Genomic DNA, 11,803 nt, shown 5'->3' on the forward strand with positions numbered 1-11,803 from the left:
TCCATCCTAAGTGGAATAGGGCGAGCAGAGGGTTGGTAGCCCTGTATGTCTTGGCTGAGAGTCGGTGGGGGTTCAAACCTGGTGTTCTGATTCCCTCGGTCCCCACAGAATTCCTCTTGACAGCTCACTGGAGAAGACCAGCACAGGGAAGTTCTGATTTTATTCTTCCCTTTGGAGGCTGAGTTCTTTTGTCGCAAGTGATAGATGTGATTTAAAAAAAAAAAAAAAAAGAACCATGCAGGAGCTTTTTGGCATGTCCCAGGGACATAAGTGCGGTGTCGGAAGACCAGCCCTTTCAGCTCGGGAGAGCGTAGAAAGGAATCTGTGGCAGTAGACACTCAGGTGCGGGAGCATGTTGTCAGCTGGCTCAGGGAGTAGCAGAGAGGCTCAATACCACGTGCTTTCCACATAAAGTTGGCCATAGAGTGCAGGAAACACTGCTATGCCTGCAGAGAGAAGTGATCGCAATTTTCTGTGGCAGGGCTGTGCCAAGGCTGCGAATCAGGAGGAGAGGGCAGCTCCGCTTCTGGTAATCCTGCTGGGGAGAGCAGGCACATGATGCAATCATCAGTGGCAACAGGCCTGGATTTTCAGAGGTAGATTTTAATAAAGTACGCCCGCACCTACTTTTGTTCGTGCACCAGGCGCGAACAAGAGTACGCCAGATTTTAATAGATACGCGCGTATCCTTTAAAATATGGGGTCGGCGCGCGCGAGGCTGCCCAAAATCAGCAGCCTCCCACCTTTGTTAGAAAAGTTATGCCTGCCTGAGGCAGGTGTAACTCGCGCGCGATTCCCCGGCCTGGGAGTGGTTTCGGAGGCCTTGGCCCCGCCCCCGGATGACGCATCGCCGCAAAACGCCCCCCTGACACACCCCCCAGGAAAGCCCTGGGACTTACGCGCGTCCCGGAGCTTGTGCGCGCCGCCGAGCCTATTCAGCATAGGCTCTGCGCACGCAGGGGGAGCTTGGGGCAGGTTTTCGGGGGGTATGTGAATATCTTACATGCGTATCCCTTTGAAAATCTGCCCCTCAGGTTAGCACAGGAACGGCGGCCATTTTGGAGGCTGCTGCAGGGCAGGTCAGAGGAGGATGAAAGATTTCAGGCCTTGTCCCCTTCTGTTCCTGACGCCAAATGGATGGATGAGGAATCAGAGGGGCTTGGAGACTTCTCTGAGGAAGATTCTAAGGCCGCAGAATCTTTTTCTAGGACTTTGTACTTTTGCTACACAAGGTCTTCTTGGCATAGAAGGAGGCGAGGAAAAAGTGCTCTCGCTCACATAATCCCCCTTAGAGATTAAGGCTAAGTAGGGGAATCCTCAGAAGGACAAAAAGGTGCCCGGGTGCACAACTGCTCAAAGGAATCTGAGCTTTCAGATGAGGATGTGAATCCGCCAGTAGGCAGTCCGAACGGCGATTCTCATGCGGGCTCTTGGACCCCAAGGCGGTGCCAATAGCAGAGGGATATGACTCTAAGATGGTTACTCTTTAGAAGGGAGGAGTTGTTTCCTCTTATTCCACTTGCTCTAAAAGTGCTAGGAATAAAAGTGCTGCAGGAAGAGTCGGATTGTGAGGGAGTAGATCTGGTCATGAATGGCTTTGAGGGCCAGTGAAGGAATTTCCTTTACACAAGCCTATCTGGCCGCAACAACAACTGGTACCAAGGGGCAGCACGGCTGGCACAGAGGGGCCGTGCCGAGAATGGGCTGAAGGAGTGAAGGAAGACACCGGCGGCAGGTGGATGGGCCTGACCTCTGGCCACCCACCACCACCACAGTCTACTTCATTGTGGCTGCAACGATGAAGGCGCTTGCCCGAAGGAGCACAACAAAGGAACTTGCCCCCTTTATGCGTGCCACAGCCATAGATCCAAAGTATTACATTGACCCAATGCTTGGACAGGGTCAGTATGGAGATCTAAGGAGAGTCCACAGAAGTAAGCACAGAAAAAGCTCAACACTGGTCCACCCTACGTTAAGTAAAACCTTTCCCACTATCTCTTCCTACTTAATGTTCATGCTGCTCCTACTAAATGCTCAGACTCTGTAAAAAAAAAAATAAAATCCCCCCTGCTAGAAGATTTAAAGCCTACCATCTTTTGTATCTCTGAAACCTAGCTGAAAGACAGTGATAATATACTCCTAAACCAAATTTACCAGACTAACTATGATGTATTTCATTTACTCAGAGCTAAACGAAAAGGTGGAGGTCTATTAATAATTAGCAAAAAAGTGCTTAAGCTTGTACTGTATAAAGTAGAAATTAATCTTCCCTATGAAGTGGCAATTTGCCATAACTAAACCCTAGGACTGGTCTATTATCCACCAGGTATACTACAGAAAGATTGCTTACCACTGATGAAATTATTCGCCAAGGTGTTTCCATTACCAGAATCTACACTAATTGTAGGAGACTTTAACCTCATGGTACACAAAACACCAAGAACCTTAGCTTGTGAAATGCTTTTAGAAGCAATGGAAGCCCTGAGATGATCACAATTCGTCTCGAAAGCCACTCATAAAGTGGGTCACACTCTAAACCTAATATTTTCAAATACCACTGCCTAATCAATACATCACACACAATATTGCCCTGGACTAATCACCAATTAATAAAAATGGAAATAGCCTTCACCAATCAAAGCCATAATAAAATAGAATAATAAGCCTTCTTTTATCTTCAGAAAAAAGATAGAGATGGAAGTACTTGCAGAAGCGATAGAAAATAAACACCATGAACTAAATCAAACCAATTCCACATTGGCTTGATTCCTGGGATAAAATTGTCAACGACATAGCTGAAAAACTTAGTCCCATCCAGATGAAAACTATTAAAGAAAAGAATAACTCCAAACATAATAAACCCTGCTACAATGATGAATTAAGAAGCAACAAACAGAACCTTAGAAAATTAGAGAAACAATGGTGGAAATGCCCTTCAGGTGAATCCCTAGGAATATGAATATATATATATATATATATATATATATTCTTGCCACTCTCAATATTCAATTTCGAATTTATGCAGATTATAACCAACTCTTGGTTCCCTATAATTCCTCTTGGTCAGATACCCTATCTACAATAACCTTATATCTAAATACAATCAATACCTGGCTTGCACACAACTGGCTAAAATTAAATCCGGCAAAAACAGAGTTAACATATTTAATTTCTATTTCCAGTTCTACTATAGGCCCTCTTTCGCATCTTCATTTTAATGGGATTTCGATCCCTATCGGTATTCATGCTACCAGCCTAGGGGTTATGATAAATTCTGATTTATCCATGGCCCAGCATATTTCCACCATTACTAAAAAGTCTTTCTACAAGTTGCAACTTTTAAAAAGACTTTGACCTCTGCTGTTCTTTCGTGATTTTCGTACAGTTTTGCAATCACTAGTGTTCTCAGGCCTGGACTATTGTAATTCGCTATACTTGGGATTACCTGATTCCATGATTCACCCTTTGCAATAAATTCAAAACTCGGCTGCCCACATTCTCTCAGGTACATCTCGCAGATCCCATATCCCAGTTTTATCGTCACTTCATTGGTTACCTATTAAATTCAGAGTCCATTACAAGGTCTTGTCTATTATCCACGCTCTTATCCATAATGCTTCTTCATCATGGCTTTGTTCTTCACTACGTATATACAAACTAGTGAGACAGCTAAGATCCTTCTCAAAAAATCTCTTGGATATACCATCCGTCAGACTTGCCAGATTACATATAATGCGTAATAGAGCCTTCTCTGTAGCAGTCCCTATCCTGTGGAATTCATTGCCAGACTTTCTCCATCTTATACCAACTAAACAACAATTTAAGACATCATTAAAAACACATTTATTTCAGAAAGCTTTTAATTCCCCTGCTAGTACTGGTTCTTAAGTATTACTGTGTCTCCCATCCTGACTTCCTCACCTACTGGCACTTTTCTGTATTTATTTTGTAACAGAATTGTGTTTTGTGTTATTTTTGTTTTATCCCTATGTTTTATGCTTTTTATTATTTTACATAGATTATGTATGTTTTAACATTGTGAACCGTTTTGATTAATTTTCAATTGTAAAAATGGTATACAAACACTTTTAAATAAATACAATCTTTTCTTACAAAATACCGTACGCTAATCAATAAAGCAAAAAAAGATTATTATGCTAAGCAGATTCACGGGGTTATATTTAATTCTAAACTGCTATTCAAGGTTATTAAAAATGTAATTAAAGACCTGGCATCGTCTATCACAACAACCTGCAACTTCACAAAGGCCACTTGCAATGAATATGCCATAGCATTCTTAGACAAAATCAATAAGTTTAAAACACAATTCCCTATCTGCTCTCCAACAAAAGCATCTGAAGGCTCTAATGGTATAGTTAAATGGTCTACGTTCGACAGAGTATTGAAACTGGAAATTAGTCAAATCATTATTAAAATTAAACCTGCCATTCACCCATGTGATCCAATTCCAGCAAGTTCCTTGAAACAGTACATGGGGTTATAACTCAGACAATCACAACGTTAGTTAACCTGTCTCTCAGAAGGAAATGTTCCAATTGGGTTAAATTAACAAGCTGTGATAAAACCAATCCTAAAAAATAAGAATGGTAGAGCTATTGACTGGGACAACTATTGTCCAATATCCAACTTGTCTTTTCTCACAAAAGTCCTTGAGAAAGCAGTGTTATCCCAGCTTGTAAGTCACTTGGAAGATCAAAATACACTCTCCGCAAATCAATTCGGATTTAGGAAACATCACTCAACTGAGACATTACTCCTTTCACTAATGGACCCGGTTTTATGAGGACTTTACGCAGATAAATCATATTGTCTTGTGCTAATTGATCTTTGACACCGTGGACCATAAACTGTTATGGCATCAGATGAAAAACATTGGGATTGACGGCAGGGTTCTAAGATGGTTCTCTTCATTCCTAGCTAACAGAACATGCCAAGTCAAACTAGGCAGCCATATATCTGATACTTTCCATTGTGATACAGGTGTCCCTCAAGGCTCAGCCCTCTTAGCAATACTATTCAATACTACATGCTCCCACTGTGTTACTTTCTTCTTGTATGCTGATGACATAGAATTTTATATCCCATTCACTAGAACATTTGAACATACAGCTTTGTTACTCTCTACCTATATGAAAGCAGTACAACAAGAACTTTTGCAACTTAAATTAACATTAAACCCCCAAAAAGACTGAAATTATTTGGCTGAGTAGAAACTCTGATAGATAAATCACCTGCCCTAGACTTGAGTAATTTTCAAATTAATTCTTCAAATCAAGTGCGGGATTTAGTTGTACAGCTAGATGAGAATCTCACAATGAAAATGCACATCAGTAAATTAAATAAGACAGATTATGCCAAGTTACGGATACTACAACGGTTAAAACCACTATTAACTTACACGAACTTCTGTACTGTATTGCAAACACTAATCTTCTCAAACCTTGACTACGTGACTTCTTACTACTAGGTCTTCCAGCAAGCCACTTAAAACTTTTTCAGCTATTACAAAATGCAGCAGCATGAATATTATTAGGAACCAGGAAATATGAACACATCACACCCTCACTGATGTCACTGCATTGGTTACCAGTACAATCCAGAATCTTCTATAAAGTATTAACGCTAATATTCAATATCATTCACTACAATAACACTGGCTTGTTAGGAGCGACACTACAACCTTTCAATCTGCAGCGAACACTAAGTTCTCAAAATAAAGGACTATTGACTATTCCCACAATATGGAGCACACATCTGACACAAATAAGAGATAACTGTTTTCCATAGCAGGTCCAAAGTTCTGGAATTCTCTGCCTGAGACTTTACGTATTTTACCAGATAGAAACAGATTTAAACGCAAACTAAAAAATGGTTATTCAAGAACGCATATAACTTAACTTAAAATCATTAGACTATACAGAACCACAAAGACAAGATGGACAAAAGTTAACTGAATCATAAAGAATAAATCAAATGAGAGAAAGCAATACCGTCAAAACAACCCACTGACTAAGATGTGAAAACTAACATTTAGTTTTAATTATGTGTGCTCTTTGACATATGTACTAGACCAATTTGATAAGGTACCAGAAAATTTAACTTGATAGATATTAATGCCTGCCTATGATTGCCTCCCCTGTAACTAATCTTTGTTTGTTTGGTGAGTTACAACTATGAATGTGACTTTGTAAACCATTGTGATCTTTACATGGAACGACAGTATATAAAATGTCTAAATAAAAAAAAAAAGTCAGTTAAAAAGCTGGTGATACAGGAGTGGGAGACTACTAAAGCTGGGCTTAAGGTGAGAGAGCTATGATAAGGAAGTTGCACTGGAACTGCTACAGCTGCAGAAGGTGGATGCGTTGTTCTTAGCTTGTACTAAATAACCACTATATTGGTAACAGGATTATCAGTTTCCTGACACATGCTTGTTTGTGCTGCGTTCAGCAGTGTCCGATGATGGGGCCTTAGGAGTCCTCATCTTCAGGGTCCACCAAGCAAGAGGAGCGCTTGGAGGTGGGAGTGGTCTACATTGCAGATGTCTTATATAATTTGCTCTGCACATCAGTGAGAAATATGTCAGTGATATCGGCTAGGCGACTATTATGGCTGAGAAATTGGTCAGCAGAAGTTTGGTCCAAGGTGCAAATGGGAAGTCTCCCTTTTAAGAGCAAGCTCCTGTTTGGAGAGGATCTGGAGCAGTTGGTCAAGCACCTGGGCGAGTCTAAGGGGCATAGGTTGCCAGAGGATAAACCCAAGGGGAGCAAGAAAAATTCAGGGATTTGAGGCAATATCGTTCCAACAGGGGATCCTTTTCCACACAGAAGCAAGAATCGAACAGTCGCAGTCCTTCCGTCGCTCACGCAGACTCTCCTGAGACAACTCCAGCCAGGGGAGCAGGAGGGAATAATGAGGCGAGGCTGGTCCACTCTTCCCGAGGCTATCAGAGGACATCTAGCTCTGTTGTACGGTGCGTGGACCAGAATCACTATGGACCAGCTGGTCCTGTTGATCATAAGAGCAGGTTACCTTAGAATTTTCTCGCCCGCTGAGTAAATCTCTCATGACCTCCCCTTGTGCCTCTCCAGCCAAAAGAAAAGTGGTATGTTCTACCATGGAGCGACTAAGACTCTGGACACAATTGTTCCAGTGCCTCGAGTGGAATGAGGCAGAAGAAGGTATTTTATCTACTTCATTGTTCTGAAGAAGGACCTTCCGTCCCATTCTAGATCCCTAGAAAGTGAATAGGGCTTTGAGTGCCATGGTTTTGGATGGAAACGTTACGCCTGGTGATTGCTGCGGTTCAGAAAGGAGAATACTTGTCTCCTCTGGACCTGACAGAAGCATATCTGCATAACCCCATAAGAGCGGAGCATCAGAAGTTCTCACGCTTCCAGGTGTTGGGGAAACATTATCAGTTTTCAGCTCTTCCGTTTGGCTTAGTGACAGTGCCATGGATGTTTACCAAGTTAAGGTGATGGTAGTGGTGGCTACAGCATTACAAAAGGAAGGGGTGCTGTTGCACAATACTTGGATGACTGGCTTATTCGAGCAAAAATTAAGACTCTGCAGGATTCAGTAGGATGAGTCATGCAACTATTGCAGGCTCTGGGCTGGGTGGTAAATATGGTAACCTGGTTCCGACCCAGTTGCTGGAATATATAGGGGCCCATTTTGATACCAGTCTAGGAAGTGTGTATTTAACAGAAGAGAACGTATGGAAGGTGCAGATGCAGGTGTGCAAGTTATTACAGCTGTCAGTTCCCAGAGTCTGGGATTATTTGCAGGTCCTGGGTTCTATGGTGTCTATGCTAGGCTTTGTTCCCTGGGCGTTCGCGCATATGAGGCCTCTCCAGAGGGCTCTTTTGTCCCGCTGGAACCCTCAGTCAGAGGAGTTTCAGCTACTGTTGCCTCTGCAAGGGGAATCCATATCAAACTTATCCTGGTGGCTTCCATAAGACCACTTGATGAGAAAGGCATGGAGCTGGAGACCCCAGATTGGATAGTGGTAAACACCGACTCCAGCCTCAAGGGCTGGGGTGCCATTTGCCTAGGGCAAATGGCACAGAGGTGATGGTCGGCAGAGGAGGCCTCTTGGTCCAGCAGTTGTTTGGAAACTAGAGCGACATGCAAGCCCTGATGTGTTTTCTTCGACTGCTGAGGAATCACACAGTGAGAGGCCTGTCAACAATTGAACAGTTGCTTATATCAATCAAGAAAGAACTTGAAGTTTGATGGTGTTCACTGAGGCACACTATCTGTTCCACTGCACAGAATAGCATTTGAAAACTCTCTCAAGTGGTCAGAGTGGACAGTGTCCAAGCGGATTATCTCAGCCATCAAACCTTGGATCCTAGAGAATGAGAGCCAGCAGAAAAGACGATGGCTCTCATTTGTATCAAATGGGGAGTTCCTTAATTAGATTTGATGATGTTGAGGAAAAAATGCCAAGCCTCAGCGCTTCTTCAGTCACAGTTAGGAGAGTGGAGCGGAAGGTCTTGATGCCTTGGTTCTCTGGTGGCCACCAGGGATTCTACTACACGTCTTTCCTCCCTGGCCTCTCATAGGAAGAATGCTCCTACGCATCAAGACTCACTCGGGGGAAGTGATATTAGTTACTCCAGACTGGTTGCGTCAGCCAGGGTTCATGGATAAATATAGTGGTAGACGGGCCTCTGCCCAGATTGTTCCATCAAGGTCCCATTATCTTGGATGGATCTTGGGTGGATCACTTCTGACTCGTGGCTTGGATTTTGAGAGGCACCGTTTGTACTTGAAAGGCTACTCAGAGGTCATTACTACTTTTTTTGCAGGCTAGGAGACCGTCTTCTTTGTTGGCTTATGTCCAGGTATGGAAAGTGTTTGAAGCATGGTGCCTTGCAGAGGGCATGGTACCTCTTCAGACTTCAGTGTCTTGCATCTTAGCCTTTTTGCAGAATGGCCTAAAGTTCCTAAAGGTAGCGGCCAAAGGCTGTTTTAGGAATAAGGTTCAAGCCTTGGCCTTGGCTTTGCATCCAGATGTGATTAGTTTTCTGCAGGGGTAAAGCATTTGCGCCGTCCAGTGTGGCGGATTGTACCTTCTTGGAATTTGAATTTGGTGCTGAAGGTCTTTTACAGTCCACTTTTTGAGTCTTTGAGAAAGGCAACGTTGAAGGATTTAACTTAGGTGTTTTTTTCTAGTGGCAGTCCGCTCAGCCAGATGGATTTTGGAATTTCAGGCCTTGTCGCCTCGAGACCCTTTCCTTCAGTTTACTGAGGATGGGGGTGGTGTTGTGCATTGCACCTTCCTTCTTGCCGGCGGTAGAGCTTCCCTCCTTTAGGGACCTGGCTTTGGATCCACAAGCAAAGGGATTGTATTTGTTTGATGTTAAACGAGGATTGTTTTAATTTTTAAAGATGACTAATAGCTTCTGTCATTCGGACCATCTCTTTGTTCTATTTGGTAGTGCCAAAAAAAGGAAATAAAGCATTTAAGGTGACCATAGAGAGATGGCTCAAGGAAGCCATTGTGTCATCTTATGTCTGCAAGGTGCATTGGGTGCCTGAAGGGCTACGAGGCCATTATACCAGGATGTAGGTGGCATCTTGGGCTGAGTGTCAATTGGTATTCCCACAAGAAATGTATTGGGTGGCAACTTGGTCGTCTTTGCACACTTTAATGAGACATTACCACCTGGATGGGTGTGCGCTACAAAAGGCAGGGTTGGGAGAAAGTGTGTTGCAAGCAGATCTTTCGGGGTCCTGCCCAGTGTAGGGGTGCTTGGGTACATCCCAGTAGTCTGGACTGATCTGGGTATCACAGGAAAGGAAAATTGGTTCTTACCTGCTAATTTTTGTTCCTGGAATACCACAGGTCAGTCCAGAGTCCTGCCATCTCTGGAAAGACCGCTCATTTCTTTGCTGTGATTTTTAAATTCGGATAATCCATGCAGTTATGTTAGTTCTTTGACAGAGTTGATTTGGTTGTGTTTTTAAACTCCATATTGAACAATGAGCCCGGTTTTAGGGCTTTACCTATCCACTGCTATTTGCAAGGGTGACAAATACTGTAGTTAGAAATTTACTCATCGTGGCTTGGATACAGGTCGTACTGAGGGACTGAAGGTGGCACACTGCTTAAGTACTACAGGCTCAGTAAAGCTTTTCTTCTCTGTCTCCATCTGTGGGTAGGGATGCAAACCCAGTCATCTGCACCGATTTGTTTTATTCCAGGAACGAAAATTTTTCCATATTCATTATGGGCTGGATTTTAAAAGGGTTACGCGCGTAACTGTTTTAAAAGCCCCTGCGCGCGCTGAGCAAGCCCCGGGACGCGTGTAAGTCCCAGGGCTTTGCAAAGGGGGCGTGTCGGGTGGGCGGCGTGAATTTTGGGGCGGGTTGGGGGGCGTGTCGGAGCGTGGCACCGGCCCGGGGGCGTGGTCGAGGCCTCCGGACCAGCCCCTGGGTCGGGTGATGGCGTGCCAACAAAAGTAGGAGGGGGGTTAGATAGGGCCGGGGGGGGGGGGGTGTGGGTTAGGTAGGGGAAGGGAGGGGAAGGTGAGGGGAGGCGGAAGGAAAGTTCCCTCCGAGGCCGCTCCAATTTTGGAGCGGCCTCGGAGGGAACAGGCAGCGCACGCCAGGCTCGGCGTGCGCAGGTTGCACAAATGTGCACCCCCTTGCGCGCGCCGACCCCGGATTTTATAAGATACGCGCGGCTACGCACGTATCTTATAAAATCCAGCATACTTTTGTTCGCGCACGCGGTGTTTTTGAAAATGTACCCCTATGTGTATCCTGAAAACCAACCTTGAGGATAGGAGTTGGCCACCCTGGGTCTAGAGACTTTTGTTCAAAGCATTGTTGAGATGCATGCAGTCACCTCTGAGATGGAACAGTACAAAGACTCTTTTGAGAACTTAAGAGAGAAGGAATGTGCATGTTGCATGCATAGATTTAGAAGAGCCAAAAATACATTTTGGAAGTTGACTGTAGTGGGATGAAGTATGTGTGTGTGTGTCTATATATATATATATATATATATATATATAAACTTCCTAGAAGTATACTAAGCACATTTTACACACTCTTCTCTTTAACAGGTTATGCAGAAGGACAGTGAGAAGAACATGTCCATCAAAAAGCTCTGGAAATAAATGCAGGCATGTCTTTTCTCTCCTTCCAGTTCTCCTCATCTCTGTACTATTTCAGTAATATATCCTTAAGGTTTTGATGTTCCTTTAATAAATCTCGTAACTCTGCCTTGTGTCTGCGTTACTGTGGGCAGAAGCTGGAAATGAAAGGAAACAGCAGGAAAGATGGAGATTTTGCTATGGGAATAACATGATTGTCTCCATTTTTTTAAAGTGGTCTGGCTTTCAGAACAGCCACTGAATATTTGTCTCTTATTTGTATATATTTGGTCTAAAAACCCAGTCAGTTTGCATATTTTGGTACTCTGAAAAAAAACAAAAAACTGTTTGGAGTTCTCGAGGACTGAAATTGTGCACGCCACTATACATCAGCATCCAGTAGACTAACCTTTGCCAAAGCAGTAGGAATGGCACAGGGCTGTTGGTATTTTGCGACTAAAACTTAGCAAAGTTGTGTGATGTTGGCTGAAGGGAGGTAGGGCTGGCGGCAGCTGTGAGGTGGAGAGGACCACAAAGAGTCTGTGGGTAGAGAGTGGAATATACAGAAGGGGGTTACTTGCTCATCCATCATGATGACAGGTCGATCTACAGCCTGCTTGTCAGCATGGGCCTTTCAAGGCTTGTCCAACTGAATAGGTGGGTCATCTGAG

At 43.7% G+C, this 11,803-nt stretch overlaps 1 protein-coding gene across 2 annotated transcripts in view; it reads left to right on the plus strand.

Moving 5' to 3' along the window:
- PSMC5 (proteasome 26S subunit, ATPase 5) overlaps positions 1–11,261 on the plus strand; it is a 40,647-nt gene extending 29,386 nt beyond the window's left edge. For both annotated transcript variants that reach the window (XM_029572904.1, XM_029572905.1), the window contains exon 12: positions 11,103–11,261. In XM_029572904.1, coding sequence (XP_029428764.1) covers positions 11,103–11,156 — 54 coding nt within the window. In that variant the 3' untranslated portion in view covers positions 11,157–11,261. The remainder of the gene's footprint in view (positions 1–11,102) is intronic.
- The last annotated feature ends 542 nt before the right edge of the window (positions 11,262–11,803 follow it).

The sequence above is a fragment of the Rhinatrema bivittatum genome, chromosome 12 (genome assembly GCF_901001135.1).
Source record: "Rhinatrema bivittatum chromosome 12, aRhiBiv1.1, whole genome shotgun sequence".
Lineage (NCBI taxonomy): Eukaryota > Metazoa > Chordata > Amphibia > Gymnophiona > Rhinatrematidae > Rhinatrema > Rhinatrema bivittatum.